Genomic DNA, 23,116 nt, shown 5'->3' with positions numbered 1-23,116 from the left:
TGGGGTTCAGTAATAATGGTCACTGAGGACTGCAGTGAGGACCTGAGATCACAGCCCCCAGGAAGATGCCTTGAGTTGCACTTGACTCCTGTGCTTGGTTCATTGGGAGGCGGCCAACTGCTCCTATGCTCACACCTGACCTTACTGCCTTCTCACACTGTGCAGCTGACCAGAAACCTTCACTGTGGTCATTGTTAGCAAAATGGAAGGCAGCAACCCGCATCGGATGGGAGAGGGATTTCTTTGTGGTGTTGTGGGTATTTTTGTGCCTTTTAAGTATCTTTTTTTTATTTACATTTCAAATGATTTCCCCTTTTCTAGCCCCCCACTTCCCGAAAGTCCCATAAGCCTCCTTCTCTCCCCCTGTCCTCCCACCAGGTGAAAGTCAGTGATTCATGCTCAGTACAAAATACAGGGTTTCCCCTTCTCCTTCATCTCCATAAATGATGGACCCTGAGATGATGTGAACTTGAAAGTTAACACAGCAATAAAACAGGTCATTTCAGAGGCTCCCATGACAAATGGGTTATTTTTAAACCAGTTATAGACAGAAACCTTTACTAATATTTATTGGAATAGCAGCCTCTTCCCTTAAATGAAAGGTAATTTTAAAAGATTAAAAATGTCGTAGCCTCTTTTCCAAGGTATTCTTTCTGTCACATGTCTCCAAAGCAGCCTCTCTGGTAGTCTTATCTGATGCTGGTGCCAGCTGAGGAAGGACGTGTTGATAGCTTTAGAGTGTGCATTGAAACCTGTACAGGATAACAAGGTTTCTGTGAAATATGTGGACTTTCAAGTGTATGCTTTTGTGAAAAGAAGAAAAGGAATAACAAATATTAATGCATCTGTAGAATTGGTTCCTACTCTAGCATACCTCTGGGCTGTCTCACTTGCCTTCCACACAATTCCCTGAGTAGGTAGGGCAGAAGCACACACAGCAAAAATCAAATACGTTTGTATGAAATCCAGGTAGAGATTAAACTTGAATCGCAATACACCAACTATCAAAGCACATGAGGAGCACCTGGGGAGGTCGCTAGGACCCTTCTGCGCTTAAAAGTTTCTTTGTTAATGAAATGAAAAGTGTTTGTCTCTTTATTCTATTTTTTTATTATTATTATTTATCAGAAAACAGCCTGAGAGTGAGTCTGAGTACTTTTTGAGTAATCCCAGCTCTTGGGAGGAAATACTTTTCTTAACTATACAGAGAGCCAGTGATGCTCAAACTTACTTAAATGCCTTTAAGAAAATGTATTGTTATCATGACAAGAAAAGTGAGTATTATGCTACCCTTTAAAACATAAATTAATTCATTTTATGGTAGAAATATAGCTAGCCAAATAATCTAATTGGACAGTATTTGTATATGTACAGTTATTTCTTATAAGACCAATCAATATAATTGATTAGAACAATAAAGCTCATATTGAACTCATTAGCTACGTATCACATGTGATTTTGAATGGATTTGATATTTTTAATTTGCATTAAAACCACTTTATAAAGATATAGCTAGAAACTATATTCCTTTCACTGACTACTAAATATTATGTTATCCTATTAATAATTTAATTTACATATTGAACAGGTAATAAGTTTCCTGAGAAGAACCTTTAGCAAGTTTGCAGTTATAGTTTCTTGAAAGATAGTCTTTTTGCAAGTATTTTATTTCCTTGAGAGTTTTGTGTTTTATGTATTCTAATAGTATTGCCTGCTTCCCAGTGACTCCTGATCCGCACCTACCTCTACCAACGTGACTTTACATCTTTGAATTTCAAAAATAGTAATCTAAAACCATCAGGTCTAATTTGTCCTGTTCTCATGCTCTTGGGAATGGGTCCATCCCATAGGCAGTGCAGTCTGGCCTGGCAGGGTCATGTCTTTCAAGCAATCTGACTCTCCCACTGCCTACCCACTAACAGCAGATCCTCATCTAGGGGTGACATTCATGCCCACTCCCCCTGCTCCATGCCAGAATCTTGTCTGGCCTGAGCTTGCTTAGGTCTTGGCATGCTGCCATAGTAACATATCACTCTATCTCTAGATTAGTGCCATCTTCTCATTACAGAAGCGTCTACTTGCAGTAGATCGGCATTAATACGGTGCAGGCTTTAGAACTGGTCAATGTGAAGACAATAAGAAACCAAGCTGTGGATATCCAGGAACATCGTGGATGAGCAAGTGGAAACACTGTAAGAACCAGAGATGGTGGATGACTTAGGAAAAAAATGTTTCCTGGACAGAGAATACTTACTGAGTACTTTGTTGAACAATTCACATTTTGTATCTCACTTGATCCTGAAACAAACTCTGTGAAGCATTGCTGTGAGGTCATGTTTATAAACAAGCAAATTCCTAGAAAGGTACAGAGGAACCACAATTTATACTCTGAGATACCGTAATCCTCACAGTGTCCCATCTCCAATACATGATTTAAAAACAAATATAATTCATTCTGATTCACCTATTAGGCAAAGGAAACAAATGGTTTTTCATAGCTGCAGAAAGAGAAAAATCAAATGGACTCTCAAATTCTTCAGAATACCTTCTACCATGTAACTAAATCACACTCTGGCCTTTGTGTAATATGCTTTCTTATTATTCAGAGGTAAGTATATGGGTCTGTTAATTCAGATTCTTTGGAAACATCTGTTGCTTCACTGATTTAGTTTCATAAGCTCCGCATTCAAGAGCATAAAGATCTTGAGTTCAAGAGCAGCCTGGGTTACTTAAAAGTTAAAGAGAAAAAAAAAACACAGTACATCCTGTCTGTGGACAACCCAACAGGACATTTCAGGACAATAGGACATAGTTTTGCTTTCATTAGCTAATTCACACTTTATCACTGGAGGTCAAGGTCATCTGCCTCTACCCTGTTAGTTCTGGATGAACCATATCCCAACTAGACTCCAACTAGGCAGAGAAATAGATATGAGATATTGACATAGAAACCATTGACCAAACCTATCATATATCAAAGAGCTATGTGATAAGCAAATTGAGGCTGGCTATCTGGCTTAGGAATAAAAACCCTTTGTGATCATTTTCTGATTCTATCAGGTTCGGAGATACAGTCTATTCTAATGAAGCTGTGATTATCCCATCTGTATGTCAATATTGAATTTATTCAGCCATTTGCATTGGTGCAAATAAATTTGACTTATGCAGGAAATCTTAAAAGAAGGGAACTACAATGTCATTCCACTGCACACTTAAGTGACGAGAATCTAAGCACTGAGAACTTCAAATGCTCTGTGGTCATGGAGCAAAAGGAAGCTGTGCACACTAGCACAGCTGCTTGGCAAGGCTATTTGGCTGCACTTACAAAACTGTGTATTTCCATAAGATTCAACAATCACTCTTTTGGATTTATCCAAAGAAATTCAAAAGTTGGGTACATATAAAATTGAACATATGTTTAGTTGGCTTTGTACACAATTTCCAAAACCTTGGAAGTAACCAATATAATAACAGCCTGTCTAATAGAAAAGCAGATAAAATCACTATAATATATCCAGAAATGGGAATGTGATTCAATGTTTTAAAAAAATATTATGGAGGCAGCAGAAGACAGAGGGGAACCTGAGATGCATACCAACTACTACAAAAAAGCCAGCTTGGACATGCCATAGACTGACTGACCTTTAATCCACAATAAACAGCTATTTACTTATGACTAATGTGATAGATATTTTTCAACTGAATTTTATTTTATTATTGTAATCTATAAAACATTTCATATTAGCTAACATAAACTAGTTATATTGTAATAATTTGAAACCTAGTCCTTTAAGATTTGACTTTTAAAGATTCATGCAGAGAGAGTTGGGGAGATACCTCAGTCAGTTAAGGGTTTGCTATGCAAGCATGAGAGCTTGGGTTCAGATCCGTAGTACCCACATTAAAAGCTTGATGTCCCTGTGTCATGGATAAGACCCTGAGGCTTATCCAGGCCAGTCAGTCTAGCTGAATCCATGAAATCAACATTCAGTTAGAGAGCATGTCTCAAAACGTGTTGTAGAGAATGGGAAATGTGATTTAATGAGTCACACAACCTTACCCTCTGGCCTTCACATCCATGTGTAGCACACATTCACATGTATGTGACACATGTGCACATCCAAGAGTTTAAACAGAATTGATTATAGAAATAAAAGGAGAGGTAACCCCCCTGCAGTGACAGTGTATAGGTGAAACCTCACCCCAGTCTGGCAGAGGCTGAGTGGCCAATGAGGAATGATCAATGGAATCCAGACTCCCGATTACTCTGTGGAGTAGAAATTTAAAAAATAGAGATTTCCGGAGAGTTTTTTTCAGAGTAAAACTTTCTTTGCTGTTTAACATGGGTGTGTTTACATGTTAAATGCTTTCAGATTAGGGACAAGAAGGGAGGAGGTTTGTAAGTAAGCAGAGACAGAGGGCGACAAACTCTAGGAGCCAAGGAAAGCACAGAGGAAGTAAATGCCAGGGACCCCGCAGTGCGGGGAGGGAGAGGTGGAGCTGCCAATCAGGACTTAGGGTCTCTTGGAAGAGGGGAGGCCAGAGAACAAAGAACACAAGGGAGGGCCTGCCTTGCAACTTCCAGGATTACAAATAGGAGCTCTAAAGTTAGGCCAGAGACAGTAAGGTGGGAGCCTGTGTGCTACTTTCTGTTGCAGTGATAAAAACTGGCATGAATAAAAGTGATGTATGGAATAAAGACTTTATTTTGTCCTATAGTTTTACACACACACACACACACACACACACACACACACAGAGAGAGAGAGAGAGAGAGAGAGAGAGAGAGAGAGAGAGAGAGAGAGAGAAGACAGAGAGACAGAGACTGGGAGACAGAGTCAGAGACAGAATGTCAGAGTCTGTCATGCATGGTGGCATGACAGCAGGCAGCCAGCACAGGAAGCTAAGAGGATCCCTCTTGAGCCACATGAAGAAAAAGTTCACTGGAAGGTGGGACAAAAGAAAAAGTTCACTGGAAGGTGGGACAAGGCTGTAAAGTCTCAAAGCCCGCCCCCAGGGGCACACTTCCTCTAGACTCCACCTCCTGAAGGTCCCATAGCCTCCCCTGCATAGTGCCACCAACTGGGACCAAGTGCTCACTTACAGGAGTCCATGGGGGCCGTCCTCAAACAGCAAGTCTCATATTCTTAGACAATACTCAGCTTCTAAAAAGCAAAAGCTTTTCATTTAGAGGTTCTTAATAAAAATTTAAAAAAAAGGAAAAGATCATTGTCCAACTTGGATTTCTCTAGGGAGAGTACATTAGTACGTAATATCGAATAGTAAAATGGAATGTATGGCATTAATTAGGGTTAAACAGGAAAGACTGTCCCTCGTTCTATTACTAGGGATTCGCAGTACATTCATTTGAATTTGTTTTCCCTTATAATGAGTTGAAATAATAATTTTGTTTATTACTTTATTAAGTCACATAAGTTCAGAGATCATCATCACAAATTAAAGATGGTTACAAAATTAAAAAATAATTAACTGATTGATTTACGCACAATTTTAGTATCTATGCCTGACAGGTTTACTATATGATTAGATTCATTTCTTCTTTCTCAGTCATCATCTTCATCATTATTTGAGAGAATTGTAAAGCACAGAACACACATGTGAACACACAGAACACACATGTAAACACAGAGAACACACATGTGAACACAGAGAAAGACAAAAGGACATTCCATTGAGCCTTTCTGTGCCCATGGAGTGCCCTCTGTGGTGAGGTAATAAGTGGCCAGGCTATAATCCTGATGTGCTCAGTTGGTGTCTTATACACACACACACACACACACACAGAGAGAGAGAGAGAAAGAGAGAGAGAGAGAGAGAGAGAGAGAGAGAGAGAGAGAGAGAGAGAAAGAGAGAGAGAGAGAGAGAGAAAGAGAGAATGTTCTCTTCAGTGCTGCCAGCCCAGCCCAGGGTAAAATTGTTATGGCTTAACAATTTTTTTCTGTTCCCATTGTTCTTTTTAAAAATCAATTCAGCAATCCTTTGAGCTGCAGCCTTCCCAGGGCATCCTAGCCACCTGCAGGCTGTGCCCACCATTGGAAGAATAGAACCCTGCATTCATTCAGCAGTGCTGTGCCCTGAGAGGCCTCCCTTCCCCCTTCTCGGGTGCTTTTCTCATGGGAGGCACAAGACACAAGACCCTACATCATGCTTTCCAGATTGAAGAATTTGGGTTCTGTGAGCATTGTACGGTTTTCTTTCTTCTCTTTATGTTTGTATTCTGTGATGAGTGAAAACACACGCTGTAGGCTCTTAATGAATCATCAGCTGCCACCCTGTGTGCATGAAGCCTGCCCTCCTTATGTGTGTAAGCAGGTGTAAGAGATGCCACGGGGGATCCCTGCTTGCATCCTTGAATGTTCACAAAAGGAACCTTTTTTCCCTTAACAGGGCATATTACTCAATTTTGCACAGCCGCATTTGAGAAAATCTGTAGAACCCAAACGTAGCCTCATATATTAATTAACCCTCCTCATTCATTCAGCATTTATATGGTGAGCATTTACTGTGAGCATGGCATTGCCCTCAGGATAAAGCCATGCTGGTGAAGCAAACATGGTCCTACAGGACCTCAGAAGGCTGGTTTCGGGAGTAGGTGGGCTCAGATTGCAGCTGGGGGCAGTGTGGTTGAGCACCATGGAGAGGAGAGAGTGGTAGGATGCAGCCATGTGTCCTAGCACATCTGTGGGATGAATACATTTTCTGGAATATGAAAATTAAATTGTGGAGGTGTCAATCCTTCTATCTCTAGTAACATTGGCATCTAAAGAAAGGAAAAAGAAGTGTCTGAGAGTGAATCAGGTGACTTCACACAAAAGTGGCAGTGTTCAGATGAGGACTTCATGTAAGAGTCTGTGTATTAATTAGCTGCTTTGTTCTCTTTTCAATTTAAATACTTAAGTCCCCTCACCCCCACCCCGTGTCAGTGGCTAGCAAAAGGAACATGTAACTGGAAAAATATCACCAAAACTTTTCTTGCATTCATCTCTAGAAGATTATATTTTTTTTCACAAATAGGACACTAAAATGTAATGTGTTTTTCACTGTTGTTAACCAAAGACTTAAGTAAGACCTACTGCCCTTGATCTCCCATACTCTACCTCTCATTCTGAGTGACCTCCTTAGGAGCCCAGAGCTCCAGAGACATAATCCCTCTGTCACTTACTCGAGAGTCTCATCTAGTTTTACTGTCTTGTGTATGTTCTCAGTATTTTCCTGTTAAGTAGAATACTTCCACTGTTTCCTATATCAATACTGCTGGCCTTTAATGCAGCTGTAAAATTTAGTTAAGTCACAGGAATGGTAATCATTCTAAGTTCGTGAACATGTGACAATGAATTTTTTTTAAAAAAAGAAATGTCTGAGGTACAAATTATGAAGTTAAAAATCATCTTTCAAGATTCTATAGTTATGCACTAAAATTTCTGTGTTCAATTTCTTATTGGTAGTGTGCTAGAGTGGTTGCAGGTAATGAAATCTAAGAAGAGCAAATAGTTATCTGTTCTTTGATAAACCCTAATTCGGTTGTCTGCAGCAGGTTTTCAGAGGAAAACAGTGTTTGGGTTCAGACAGTGGAACCTGAGTCTCTGAGGTCAAAGCTGTGTCCCTTGTTTTTTCAGATAAGGAGACAAGGAGGGATACAGCTCCTGGTGGACCTGCTGGATCACCGGATGACAGAAGTCCACCGTAGTGCCTGTGGGGCTCTGAGAAACCTGGTATATGGGAAGGCCAATGATGATAACAAAATCGCCCTGAAAAACTGTGGTGGTATCCCAGCGCTGGTGAGACTCCTTCGCAAGACCACAGACCTGGAGATCCGGGAGCTGGTCACAGGTTAGACATCCACTCAATGATTGTTTGATCTCAAGATACTTGTCTCAGTATCTAACCCATTAGTAAATGTATACGTCAGAGCCTCTCAATGCTGATGACATAGTTATTCTCCACTGGTATTTTCAAATGACCAGAGTAAAATGTCATCAAACCCACATAGGTTGATCATATTCAGTGATTAAAATCCAGTTAAGTATAGCTATCTCTGAAATTCTACCATCTTACCTCAGTCTCTGTCATTTGCTTTAGAAGTAGTCGAGTATCTTATAGAACCCACAGGCCATCATTAGAGTAACATTAAAGTAGATGTTGAAGGACAAGCCATTCAAGCGATTGGCAGTAAACTGTATGCTCTGGTTTATAAGTACACTGAGCATATTGTGCGTCTAGTGTTAATTATTGAGTAAAACACCCCATGCATGCTCCAAGTCCTAGGGTTATATTACTGCGTATCAAAGGATCGTTTGAAAGTTCGTCTGAATGTCTTTCCACCTTCATAGAATCGTGTGTTTTGGATTTAATAAGAGTATCTTATAGAGCAATGATGGGTGAAGGGCCGAGAATGTTGGGATAATTGGGCCGAGCAACCGCTGACCATGAGCTCTTATCCCTCACTTTGTATATGGGAAGTGCAGACTTTTTTTTGGAGGGGGGGATTTTCTTTTTTTTATTTGTGATTTTATTTATTTACATTTCAAATATTATCCCCCTTCCCAGTTTACCCTCCACAAGCCCCCTATCCCCTCTTTCCTCCTTCTGCTTCTATGAAAGTGCTCTCCTACCCACCCACCCACTCCTGCCTCAGTGACCTAGTGTTCCACTATCCTGGGTCATCAAGCCTCCACAGGACCAAGGGGCTCCCCTCTCAGTGATGCCAGATAAAGCCATCCTCTGCTACATGTTGAGATGGAGCCATAGGTATCTCCTGCGTACTCTTTTTTATTATTATTTTTTAATTTTTTTATTTTCTATATTCTTTGTTTACATTCTGAATGCTTTCCCCTTTCCCGGTTCCCTCCTCCCCATGGGTCTCATAAGCCCTCTTCCCACCGCCCATTTCCCAATCACCCCCTCCCATTTCTCTGTCCTGGTACTCCCCTACAATGCTGGATCAAGTCTTTTCAGAACCAGGGCCCTCACCTTCCCCCTTCTTGGGTATCATTTGATATGCTAATTGTGTCTTGAGAATTCAGAGCTTCTGGGCTAATTAATATCCACTTATCAGTGATTGCATTCCTTGTGTATTATTTTGTGATTGGGTTACCTCACTTAGGAAGATATTTTCCAGTTCCATCCATTTGCCTAAGAATTTCATGAATTCATTGTTTTTAATTGCTGAGTAGTATTCCATTATGTAACTGCTGCTGTAGTTGGTGTTTGGATTCTGGTTCATTAAAGCACCCTGTAAGCAAGTGTTTGACAAATGAATTGCAAACGCGGCTCTCCAAAAGATCTCTTCATTATCCACTGCACCATTGCTTTGGCCTTCTGTCTCAGGTCTGAAATGTTCCTGTATCCCCGATGACATATGTGAAAAAATGCATAGCTCAAGGTACAGGATCAGCACACAAGGCAGAGTCAAGACTCCCAGTCCCAGTTCATGTCCTAGTTTCCTTCCTTCAAGGGAGTTGTTGAATCCCTTCCTTGTTCTCTGCTAAGTTTAAAGTAGACCCAAATTGGTTCATTCTTTTTTGTCCTTTTGTCTTTGTCTTCTCCTGTACCCCTTACTTGCTTGACCCTTACTTGATGGCTGGCTTTATTTACTTGTTCATTTTGTCTATAAGTAGAGCGTTTTCCTTGTGGAAATAATTATTGGCAGTGGTTGGAGTGTTATTAAAGTAATGTTTCACGCTAAACTCAAATGGGTCAGGCAAGGTAAAGTGGTCATTATCAGCATTTTGTGATTTCAAGGACAGTTTTATACTTGATCTTAGCCAAAAGGCCAAGAAGCGATCAAGGACAGTTTTGAGGTGGGTTACATAATTTATTCCTGCCATGATGGTTATGCAAGTCCACCCCTTTTGTTCATCATTTGTGTGTAAGCTAGTTGTGCCCAGAAGAAAAGGATTCAGTGTGTGTCTTGGAAACCAGATGACTGATGCATACAGGTCATGCTCCTGGCTGCACAAGGCGGGAGGATGGAAGCCTGCACAATGCCTCTGCACATGCTGCACCTGTCATTGCCTGCTTAGAAAGGATTTGGAACTTAGTCAACATGGTATTGGCTCCAACACAAAACTGTTATCTGAAAGCCACCTCAGTGGCATCCACTCCATTGCCAAAGAGAGTGTGTGAAAGGTTGAGATGGCTGATGACTTAAGGAGGTAAAAATATCCAAGGGCCCTGCTGCGTGGCCCACGAGCCGCTGCTGGCATTTGAGATGGAGTTGAGGGCAGCTGTAGCATTCCCTGGCCAGTTTGGTAAGATTTTGGAGACTATCATTTTAAGCCTAAACAATGATAGAAATATCTCCCTGAGCTCCATTCGGAAAGATGAAAGGTACATCCTTAGAAGGTCAAGAAGATTCCACTTGGGAAGCTTGGGCCTGGGGAAGGATGTAGCACTTGGCGTGCAGACGGAAACCTCTGCTTTCTCCACTTCTCCAGAGGAGAGCCAAGCAAGCCTGTCCCCCATTGCAGCCAAAGCTTTCACTTCTCTCCCTGAAAAGAACACAGCCTTTGCAAAGTCAGTGAATCAGTTATGAACGATCAAAGTTCATTGTAGATGTTCTCTGCCTTCCAGAGGCAAGGGGTTGTGTTCTCACAGTAGCTGGAGTGAGCACTGCAGCGTGCTATTCATGAAATGGCTGTACTTTGGCCACAGTATCATTCCGCAGAAGAAAATGGGAAAGAGGCACGTATGATGGGATGGTGGCAGGCTTGTGCAGACATGGGTGTCTGGAGCACAGAGCCTTCTAAGTTTCTCCAGTTGCAGAGACAAGGGCACCAGGAAGCCTGCAGGACTCAGCTGATTTCTGTTTAGTCATCACAAGCCAACCTCCCTCCCTGCCTGAGGAAAAGGAAAAGAAAGTGAGTGAATGTATCTCAGAGAGCCTTAGAGACAAATGGTCATCCTCAGCACTGCCCCATGGTCATCTGCCAAGGTGGGCTTCAAAGCACTGATTATCTTGCCCCCCCCCCCAAAGAGCTTGAGGAGTTCAGTATTTGAGTTCAGTAAACCAGTTTAACCTGAAGTTCACCAAACCCTGTACTTCTTCCTTCCTCTGTTCTCTGTCACTCTCCTCTGAGACACTTTTCTCTACCCAAATCCATTGCTCTCTGGTATAGTAAGCCTGCTTGTGTGGGTTCAAGAACTTCTTCCCTTCTGTTCATCTCTCAAGCTCCTCAGGGTGTACAGGTGCTAGGTGTTCTGCTAAGCCGTGTTAGCTAGCTAACTGTCCATCTAGAGCTCACTGCCAGGGTGAAGCCCTGCTCTGAATGGCCAGTGCCTGGGCACCACTGAATGCTAAATATGTAAAGACACGTCCTGACAAGTGTGTCCACATTTTACACACTTACTAGAGGAGCAGTGAAGAAGCCAGTGTCTATGGGGGGCAGAGGGAAACGGAAGAGGCGCTTGCTCCAGGGTGCCTCCACATCTCCATTTGGGAATGAGGTCAAGTGGCCATGTGTGAGCTAAATAAAACTGTGCCTGTTTTCTGGAAGTTCTCCTGGAAGCATGATGCAGAATCCATCAAGGACTCATGACATGGTGTGTTATGGGAGTTCCTTTAGGTTACAGGGATTATTTCTGTCCCATCCTTCCTTCTGCCTCTGAGCTCGTACATGGGAATAAAATGCATTGGAAAGTGTTAGAGGAACAGGAGAAGGGGCTTCTTTAGCGTTGTGCCATATATATTTATAAACTAGGATGTGCAAAATTGTAAGATGGTTAATTTAGTGATTTTTAACATGTTTTATGAAATCTACCTTTTTAAGTCTTAAAATCAGCCTATATGTCTAACAGCAGAAAAATAAGAAAAAATACATAGTGGAATTTTACTCCTCAATAAAGATCATTATTCTATTCACAAAAAAAGCAGATTATCATATGAAGGAAATTTCATCAGGTCCAGAAAGAAAATTATCACCTTTTCTCTACATGTAGATGACAGAATTTACATAAACACATACATCTGTATATGTATCTATGTCAGAAAAATAGAAGTGAACTCTCTAGGGAACAAAAGGTACTCCCAGGAGAGGCAAAGATGAGGAGTCAGGGCATGACGTGGTAAGTGCCTTACATGCTTGCATGAAAATGACCTCATGAAGCGCAGTACCATGGGCTTGCTGGATACACCAACTAAAAGCAGATACCCAACTAAAGACAGATACTGGGGGAGCCAAGAGGCAAAAACTAGATGGCTACAATAAAGCAATCATCTTGCAGTCCTTAGATTACTTATTGAATAAATCTTGAAAAACTGTTGGAACAATAATAAAATGTTAAAGGTTTCTGCCTGCGGCATACAGCTATGTATGTGGGGAACAGCTGCCCGCTCACGCTGCTGCCTCTTCTCACAAGCCACCCGCAGAGATTCTGTCGGTGCCTAGTAGGCCTGGGAGTACGTCATTTTCCTCATATGCAATCCTGTGATGAGGGGATGACCAGCATCTTATCTAACCCCATTTGAAGTTATTCTCTGCTGTCCATCATTCACAGTGCTTGGGACCAAACACACCAATTAGAAATGTCAAATGTCTTTTGGGCTTGACTAATGTAAGGTTTTTCTCTCTGTAAATGTGCAAATTGTTAACATAAATTGTGAAATTCACAACTGGAGTTTTGAGAATGTGTCACAAATCACAACATGACAGTGTTTACTGAAGCATAGAACGTGGTTAGTAGGCATTACATTGGTTTAAAGCAAGTGTCCTTGGGAGCATCGCTCCTCCAACCATACAGGTTGTTCTCTTCATGCTGTGGGTTCCCAAATAGGCCTTCCTTTTAAATAAGAAAACCAGCCACAGACTCTCGGCCTTGCCAGTGATGTCCTTTGTTGGTTTTTACGTTGCCATACAAAACAATGAGTCTCACTACAGCATGTTTACATATAATATATCATGGCGTAGACCACATTCTTTTTTTTTTTCTTATTGGATATATTTTTTCTCTACATTTCAAATGTTATTTCCTTTGAGGACCCAGCTCTACCACTCCTGAGCATATACCCAGAAGATGCTCCCATGTGTAATAAGAACATATGCTCCACTATGTTCGTAACAACCTTATTTGTAATAGCCAAAAGCTGGAAAGAATCCAGATGGCCCTCAACAGAGAAATGGATACAGAAAATGTGGTACATTTACACAATGGCATCCTATTCAGCTATTAAGAATGATGAATTAATGAAATTCTTAGGCAAATGGGTAGAACTAGAAAATATCATCCTGAGTGAGGTAACCCAATCACAAAAGAACACACATGGTATGCACTCACTGATAAGTTGATATTAGCCCAGAAGCTTGGAATACCCATGCTTGGAAGACCACATGAAACTCAAGAATAAGGAAGATCAAAGTGGGGGTGCTTCTGTGAAGGGGAACAAAATACTCTCAGGAGCAAATATGGAGATAAAATGTAGACCACATTCTTATTCATCCTACTCCACACTGTTGCTCACTCTTTCACTTTCCTCTCTTTTTACTTATTTTATTTTATTTTATAGTCGTTGTTTTGCAGTCATGTATGTCTGCATTAAGATGTCAGATCCAACTGAGCTTATAGATAGTTGTGAACTGCCATTGGGTGCTGGGAATTGAACATGGAAGAGCAACCAGTTCTCTTAACCTACTTCCCTTTTGTTAATTTATTTACGTCCTCCCCATAAATAGCTCCCCCTTCTTTCAAATTATGTATTCTATTACCTGCTCTGTTTCTCCCCTTAAGATCTCTGCTTCTCTTCTGACAGTACCCTATCTGACTTTATGACCTAAATGTATTCATTCTCTCCCTCTCCCTCTCCCTCTCCCTCTCCCTCTCCCTCTCCCTCTCCCTCTCTCTCTCTCTCTCTCTCTCTCTCTCTCTCTCTCTCTCTCTCTCACACACACACACACACACACATTCAAGCCCCAGATATGAGACAAAACATGTAAAATATTTGGTTTGTAACTTTTGCCCATGATTTCTGTGATTATTGACTTCCTCCTATCTACTCCATACATTGTAACTCAAAGCCCCACACATCTGGTGGCATCGGGGTCTTGTTCCCAGATGTGATACACAGCAGCCTAACTTATAGCATCTGTTCCTGGATCTCAGTACTCTCCTCTTTAGTGTTTTACTGTCTTACATATTCCTAAAAATGAGCATTCAGGAGATGTACTTAACAAAGTGTCAGGTTTAAAGTCTATGATGTAATTGAACTATACTGGATGTGGAAATCGAAGTAGAAAGTTATCATTTTTCTTAGGAATATTTCATAAACTTAATTTTATCTTTGATACTATAAGATTCTGTGAAGGTGTATGCTTCTTTTAAGTCTTCTTTGGCACTGGACATTTCCTGAAAGTGTGGCCCTCTCCAGTGCTGAAATATTACGTTTTTAAAGACCCTAATTCCCACAGCCTCCTTCCTTGCCCTGTATGTAGTCAGATTTTGACCCTCAAGTTATTCTTTTTCTTATATAATTTGGAGACCTTTGCCATTTCTATTACATAATCTCTGAAGAGCTCACCCTGCCTGACACGTACTTGAGGTGTTGTTTTTTCTCCCTTTATGTGAGCCTCAGGGAGGAAGGTCACCGAGCAGGATATGACCTCAGTGTCATTAGTCCGAGAACACGCTTTCTCATCTCAGAGCCTCTGTTTATGTTTTCCTCATAATGCCATTCAAGAATTCCCCTAAGTGTGTTCCACAGCATGAACTGTCACTTTTCCCTAGTGTTGTCGTCTGTGTGGGCGTGATTTTCTCATCAGTTTTGCAGGCATGCCTTGGCTGAGACAATGACCCTAGACTTGCTAGCCTTTAAGACCGAAGGAAACTGATGTTTTCTGACCTCCATACACACTAATGAAGCCTATTAGTTGTGTGGCGAACTTTTACTCAAGGTAGACTAGTAGGCTACACTCTGAGGTGAATAGTCTTCAAGTGTCTCTGTTAGGTATGCTTTTCTTTAAGACTGAATTTTAGCTAGGGAATCCTTTTAGCCCATTCTTATACAATCCTCTTTAACTTATTGTTTTATTTTTCTGAAGTTCTTTGGAGTTCTCACTTCTGTGTAAACTGTTCTGGCCTACACATTCCGGCCTGTGAGTATTCCTTGCACTTAAGTAGCTGTGGTGAAGCAGGGACTAGGCCACCGTTTCTATCCAGACCCTTCAGGGCTTCTCCTATCTCTTTTCCATATGCCACATGCCTGCCTTCTGTGAAAACCTTCCTAAAGGTCTACCAGGACAGCCAGACATTGGGAATAGAGACCCCTGTATAGACCCTAGCCCTCAATGACTCCCCAGTTTCACAGCCCGGCTAGTCCACTGAACTCCCTCTGCTTGCATGTCACACATGCGGAGTGAGATTTCTCATTGGCTGGATTTCATCTTTCCTTCTCTTTTTCTTTCTAGTTCTGTAGCATTTCTAACGAATAACATCTTCCCCGCATGAGTCTCAAACAGTTTGACAGATAAAACAAGGCGGAAATATTAGCGACTATTATCCCCCTTCCCAGTAGAAGCCAGGTTGGAGGCCTTACTCCAGGCATAACCTCTAATTGAGCTTACTAATTTGAAAGATATCTGGGCCAAAAATTAATCAGCCAGGCTGCACATAAAAGGTCACTTGAAAGAAGAAAACACATTTCCACCAGCATCTTCTAGGCTGTTGATGTTTGTTTGTTGTTTGTTTGTTTTTAGTGTTGCTGTGGATTGGAGCCACGCTCCATCACACTCTTCCACTGACCTTCACTCACCTTCACCCACTGACCTACATCCACTCACCTTCACCCACTAACCTACATCCACTCACCTTCACCCACCGACCTACATCCACTAACCTTCACCCACCCACCTACATCCCTAGCCTGAGGCTCTTTTTATTTTACCCAGAATTCTTCACCCACTCTTAGTGGGTAGGGACTAAGTAGTTTATCACGATAGCCTTGCTTCCATCTTAGGCTTTTGAAGGAGAGGAACACTTATAATTCTGGCCAAACAGTTCATACATCACATGAAGAGTCATTGAAATGGGTAAGAAAAACAGGACTTTAAATCAAATTTAGACCTCTTATGTTCTTGGGATTCAAAATTAAACCCAATCTCATTTTCTTATTCCAAACCACTTCAACCTGTGTTGTCCAGCATGGTGAATTATTGCCTAGGCCAGAAGAGAAAGAGAAAGCTCCGAGATTCAGACAGTGTGCCCCAGAAGGCCTGGGCAACAGTGCAGACAGATCATATTCCCGGGAAAAAGGGAAAATCCAAGGGGAAAACCTCCTCATGTTGAAATCCAAAGATATTAAAGTTAAAACAATGAAGTTTAAAAAGCCAGTCTCCTGACATTGTGTGTTGTAGATCAAAGTGAAAGGGAGTGTAGTCACAGTTGAGGGGCTAAAATGAGCACATCTCTGATAGATTATCATTCTATTCACTAGAATATCTGGACAGTAGGACACCCTTGAACTTAGGTTGGAGAAACAATACCAATATGATTTCACTTGGCCTCTAGAGTCTATTATCAGTAAACTTAAATTTAATCAGCAAAAATATTGTGTAGGTTAATTATGTTATTAAGGGGCTGGAGAGATAGATAGCTCAACAGTTAAGAGCACTGGTTGATCTTCCAGAAGATAGAGTTGGATTTATAGCATCCACATGGTTGTTTTAAACCATCTGAAACTCTAGTCTCAGAGAATTCGACCCCTTCGTCTGGCTTCCTCCTATAAAGAACATACATGGCGCACATATGTGCAAGCGAAACACCCATACACGCAAACTAAAATTGAATCAGCAAATAAATCTTTCATCAGTGTTAAGCATGTACCATCTGCAGTAGATTGGTATGTATCCTTTTGCTTAATTTAAACAGTGGGTCTGTGTCTAAGTCCGAGATGGAAGCAACCTACCCCATCACGAGGTATATCAGTTATGCTTTCACTGATAGAAGAGAGACCCTGTGAGTGACAAGGAAATTGGATTCACTGTTAGGATAAGACCTGATACTGTAGTCAGAGCTGGTGGGAAAAAAAATCTCTGGAAGGCTTTGCCTCTGTGCCTCGTGATGTGCTGCTGACCTTGGTCAGCAGACTGCAGTCAGGAAGAAAAGCTGGACATAATGCATGAGAAAACCACAACCAACCAAGACCCAGAAAGACTAATGTCCTCTGCTGCCAGTCACTGCCTGTGCTCTGGTCATCAGTGATGCTTCAGAGCTCCCATGTGTGTGCCTGGGTGTAGAATGACTTATCCATTCTAACTAGCCCATGTATAAACAACACACAATCCTGGTATTTTATTTACAAGCCTTAAGCCTAGATTGGGCAGGTTTTGAGCTATTCTAGCTCACATCCCAACCATAGGCCCCGAATTACTTCCTGTTTCATTTTCTTCCAGGTTATCCTAAGGGTCCATTTCTGTTATCTTTTACTAACCTAAAAACACCATAGAGGTTCATCAAAATCCTGTGTATGGGCTGGACTGATAGCTCAGTTTTTGCCAAGATGAGGAGATGAGTTTGGATCCCCAGAACACAGAGCAGTACAACCGTGCACCTCCAGCACCAGGGAGGTAAAGATGCAGGATTGTCCAGTCCAATCAGTTGGTGAGATCTGGGCTCAGTGAGAGATCCTGTCTCAAAAGAAAATATCAAGGTGAAGAGATGATTGAGAAAGACAACCAACATCTGATGGAGAGAGAGAGAGAGGAGAGGAGAGAGAGAGAGAGAGAGAGAGAGAGAGAGAGAGAGAGATTATGCCCTTATGCGAACATTAGGTGATCATCATCATCCATCCTACATATTCCTGAAACATCTGAGGTTACCTTCACTAGTCATACAATATTCATCTCCAGAATCAGTAGTGCTGGAGACCTAAGTTGAACCTTCCTATACATGCCTGTGCCAGACATGCTGGAATCTTAAAAGCTTCACAGGAAACCATTCTTGAGCACTGTTTTTTTCTCATTGGCTCAACAACCTTCCAATGCATAGTGCATTTGTGCTGCCACAGTGCATCTGTGTTCCCTCAATGCATCTGTGCTCCTTCAATTCATCTGTGCTCCCACAGTGCATCTGTACTCCCACAATCCATTTGTGTTCTCACACACCGTGCATTTGTGCTCCCACAGTGCATCTGAACTCCCACAATGCATTTGTATTCCTACACACAGTGCAGTTGTGCTCTCATAGTGCATCTGTACTTCCATGGTGCATTTGTGCTCCCACAGTGCATTTGTGCTCCCACAGTACATTTGTGCTCCCACAGTGCATTTGTGCTCCCACAGTGCATTTGTGCTCCCACAGTGCATTTATGCTCCCACAGAGCACCTGTACTCCCACAGTGCATACAAATGCACCCATACTCCCACAGTGCCTCTATGCTCCCACAGTGCATCTGTACTCCCACAATCCATTTGTGTTCTCACACACCGTGCATTTGTGCTCCCACAGTGCATCTGAACTCCCACAATGCATTTGTATTCCTTCACACAGTGCAGTTGTACTCTCATAGTGCATCTGTACTTCCATGGTGCATTTGTGCTCCCACAATACATTTGTACTCCCACAGTACATTTGTGCTCCCACAGTGCATTTGTGCTCCCACAGTGCATTTGTGCTCCCACAGAGCACCTGTACTCCCACAGTGCATACAAATGCACCCGTACTCTCACAGTGCCTCTATGTTCCCACAGTGCATTTGTGCTCCTTGGCATGACAATGCCTAACTGATTTCTATTTCGACTTTGCAACTCAGAAGTTATAAGTTAATTAGATACACTTTTCTCTAATTATATTTGAGAGTTTGCTCTATTTGCTCTACAATTATCACAAAAATTACCATTAACTAGTGTTAACAAACACAGCATAGAAATTCCCACTGGATGTTGGAAATGAGGGGTGAAGCATACAGTGCCAATATTCCCATGCCCAACACCTGGTTTCCTTCCTAACAGATGCTTTCATTTTATACTTAGAATAAAGAATCCAGAACAAACTTCCTTCATGCTGTGTCTTAGAAGATGAAGCTAGTCTGGCAGAACGGAAGCTTCAGTTTTGCTCGTTCTGTGCCAGGTTTGCTTAGTGACTTGTTTCTAGAGTGGACTGCATTCACATTGATGCCATGATTGACATTACATACTGGTGACTATCAGTCATGTGTCTTCAAAAGAATGTTTAAGGAAAGGGTCTCAGGGAAAATGACTTCTTAGCACCGGGACTGTATTCTAAGAACTCAAGAAACAGGAAGTTGGTCTAAGGCTTGGCCTTCCTGTCACCTACCTGTCTTTCTTTGCTGTTTTTCCTCAGTTCAGTCAAGGTATAGTAGACAGTTGAAAAGTGGGAGATGTGAATCCTATCCTCAAGGAATAGTCAATTGAAAGAAATGGATCGATTTTTATAAGATGAACAGCGAGGAAAGGGTAGAGAAATTTAGAGCAGGAAATATCACCAATCAGTTGGCTAGAGACTCTTTGCCTCTCTCTGATATATATTGTGGATCGGCAAGAAGCTCTCCAAGTTCTATATTTTAGTAACTTGTGTTTTCCCTAGTGTCTGATAGTAGTGAGTAGCAGCAGCAGGCTAGAAGCAGCAGCAGGAGCCACCCTCTAACCTGCAGTCATTGTGCTAGCTGTGGGTATCCAAATCCTCAGTTCCTGATGATGGCCAGGGATCTTCATGCCTTGCCTCGACAGACTTGCCATCTCTCTGCAGCATCTCTAGTGTCTTGCCTGCAGATTCCCCTCCCTGGCGTGTTGCTGCATTTTACCAGCTCTCCGGAACCCTCTTCCATTCTCTGCCTCTACTTCCTTTCTCCATGGTCAGCTCCAGTTGTTAACAACTGCTGCCATGATGATTCGGGCCCTGACTCTGTCAGGAAAGCATTCAGGAGCTGAGGCATTTGGAGGGCTGGTCAGGAACTAGACATTGGCTTAGGCAAAAATCAGTCAAGTTCAAGCAGTCTCCTGCTACTGCTTGGGAGGAGCCTTCTGTGCGATCATCGAGTTGTCTTTGGAAGCAGCTCCACACTGGAACCACCAGGTAAATTTGGACCTGAAGTCCATGTGGATGACTTTCTGCTCTCAACAGCACTTCCCTATGTTTTACACTGGGAATCCAGAACCTGGAGCAAACAGGGCTGTTCTAGAGCCCAGTACTGAGTACCAGAAGTGGGGTCCTAGCTGCTGGACACCCTTGAAGCCCTTGGACCTTTCAGCTGGCAAGACCAGTTGTGGGGAGCCCACAACATTCTGGTTGTTTGGAAGTCACTGATGCTGTAGGAAGTAGTATTAGAAGATCATCACCTCAAGTTCAGGTGAAGACCCCCAGGATCTTCCGCCATCAAGCGGTATGGAAGCATGCAGAACTCCTGTTGGATCAAGCTGGAACCTGTATTGAAATGAATCTGGCACTCATTCAACTCAAGATCATTTGAGATAAGAAGTCTTTGTTGGCCAGATATGACAAGACATGGAAGGTAGCAAGAGAGAGCCTTTCAACCAATTCATGGACTAAATTAAGCAGCTTCCTTAAATACCTGGATAAGGAGTATTTTCACTGGTCACAGCTATTGTCTGGACAACCTTTGATTCTGGACCAATCATAGTCATGAAGGCTTACAAAGCAGTCATAATTTTTACTAACAGTGATAATTGTTTCTCCTCCAAGGGAAGTACATCCCCTATGGGCAAAGTAAAAATGAGTCACCAAAATGTGTGATTGGGTAAGTCTAGTTCCTCTGTTCACTACCCCGGCAGTAGCGGTGCTGTCAGGCGCTAGGGAAGTCAGGCATTCTTTGCATGGATGTCTCCGAATCTGCAGAAGGTTTTCGATGATGGCTGCTGCTCAGGGTAGTTGGCCTCGTGTTAGACTGGGACTTCTTCTTTTTTTTTTTTTTTTTTTTTTTTGAACTGATAGCAAGAGAGTCCAACAGCTGATAATTAGGAAGTCAAATTGCTACTCTCTCAATATTTTTGTTTATTTAAAGGAAAATGGGTAGCATAAGGTTTATTTAAAGGAAAATGGGTAGCATAAAGGAAACTGAAACCTACATGCTTAATAGAATTCAACACTAACAATGACAATTTAATGTATTTTAATTTTAATAGGTCTCAACAATGTTTTAACAATGCGTGTACCTACCTTTCCAATACCCACAGGAAGAAGTGTATCCCTAACCTAATCTCCAGTAGAAAAATCAAAAGATTTTCAGGAAGAAAACAGTCTGGGGAAAGAGATGTTAATGATGGGGACTTGAGCTCAAGGTAGTCACAGTAGAAAGGACAGCAAGAGTCAAGAAGTTTGCGGCTACCCACGCCCATGAGCTACTTTGACAAGATTGTTTGCTTGTCTCGGTAAATGTGTGCAAACTTGCACACACTCACAGATACACACACATTTCCACTGAACAGGAACCTTCTTCATGCCTAATGCTACATGTTTCAGCCTGCTCTTCTCTCCTCTTCAATATGTGCCCACCAACAGTCTCATCTCCGTGTACTTCTGCATGGAAGGAGAGACAGAAGACAGTGTGCATCCTCACCAACTTCACACAAATACACACTTGGCCTACCTGTTGCTTGGCTTTAGTCTACAATCTCTTGTTTTTTGTTCAGCAGAATGGATTTTAGCTGAAGAGTTCAGTTCTCTTTCCAAGTGGTGTACCTGCTCCGTTCACCCCCACACAATGTCCAAGGATTGACTGTGCAGCTGCTCAAATGAAAGCAGGAGTGAGTGGAGGGTCAGGTGTCCACTACTGAATAGTCTTACGGTTGCACTGATAAGGATCCTGTCCAGAGTTGATAGGTACATGTGTGATGTTTCCAGAACTATCATCTCTCCTTTCATGGGATTTAGAACCTTCTTTATGTAGTTAATGAGACGCAGTAAGAACCCTGAAGTATAAGGCTTCAGAATAAAAATTACCACACATATACATTAATAGAAAAGGATCCTGGACATGACAAGGGTACTCATGATGATTTCTTTTGTTGTTGTTGTTGTTGTTGTTGTTGTTTGTTGTTTTTATTTTGTTTTAGTTTTTTATTCTTACAATAATTCTACAGTCTTAATGCAGCAGATCTTTGGTGTTATGCATTCTCAGGGCACTCAGAAGAAAGAATCAGGAAGTGAGAAAAAAAAGAACAGGAAACCGAGAGGGGTTGGAGTTAAAATGATGACATTCTAGAATCTCCAGGATACCCGTCTCCTCCAAGCCATGAGTCCAGCGGCTTGTAGACACAAGCATGCATAAACACAGGTGTCCATACACAGATGTGCACACAGAGGGAGTCCTCAGCTCCAGTCTTGCTTTCCCAAGTAACTGTTGAGTGTGAAACGCTCTTCTCTCTTTCTCTTAGCTATTGACCTTGACCTTGACCCCGTGGGTGTTTTCTACGTTGTATAATTATCATGTACAGCTGACCACGTCTACCCTTTTTAAGGATGTTTGTGGCAGAATTATTTTATCAAATCTTACCCTTCGTGTAGCCTTCAGGGGACTCCTAATTCTTCCTTACACTCACAGGAAGTAGGGATTTGGATTTAACACATATTTGTGCTTCTGAGATGAGTGTGGATCATTCAGGCTTTTTGAGCAGTTAATCAATTTAATAACTTTCCACAAAACTGTCTTTGCTATTAACTTAGTTATTGGAGTGTGTAAACACAGATGTGAAGTTTTATTGTCATGGGGAAAAACTTCACATTGAGGATGCTATGTTATTTATAAGTTGAATCTGACAAAAATAAATGTGATTGAAAAGGGAAAACTTTGTGGTTTCTGAAGAGGAACCACCCCACAGCAAACACAAAGTGTCCTTAAGCCAAACAGTAGACATGAAGGAATAGTCTCCCATTCGCCAGTCAACTTCCCTGGTGGCTTGAATGAGAAATGTTGCCCATAGGGTTAGGGATTTGAACACTTGGTCCTGTTCTTTGCTATTGTTTGGGAGGTTTAGAAGGGATGGTCTTCCTGGAGGAAGTGTGTACTTGGCTTCTTGGTGCTGTCCCTTCTACCACAATGCACTCCTCTCTCTGGTACCAAATACACCACTTCAGTTATGGTATTTTGTCACAGTAAAGAAAATTAAGTTAATGAAGCCTCCAAATATTAACA

General features: G+C 41.9%; 1 protein-coding gene across 1 annotated transcript in view; it reads left to right on the top strand.

Moving 5' to 3' along the window:
- Positions 1–23,116, top strand: part of Ctnnd2 (catenin delta 2) — an 847,786-nt gene that overhangs the window by 621,352 nt on the left and 203,318 nt on the right. The window contains exon 11 of the mRNA XM_052159968.1: positions 7,638–7,851. Coding sequence (XP_052015928.1) covers positions 7,638–7,851 — 214 coding nt within the window. The remainder of the gene's footprint in view (positions 1–7,637; positions 7,852–23,116) is intronic.

The sequence above is a fragment of the Apodemus sylvaticus genome, chromosome 16 (assembly GCF_947179515.1).
Source record: "Apodemus sylvaticus chromosome 16, mApoSyl1.1, whole genome shotgun sequence".
Classification (NCBI taxonomy): domain Eukaryota; kingdom Metazoa; phylum Chordata; class Mammalia; order Rodentia; family Muridae; genus Apodemus; species Apodemus sylvaticus.
This window is presented reverse-complemented; position numbering and strand designations above follow the sequence as displayed.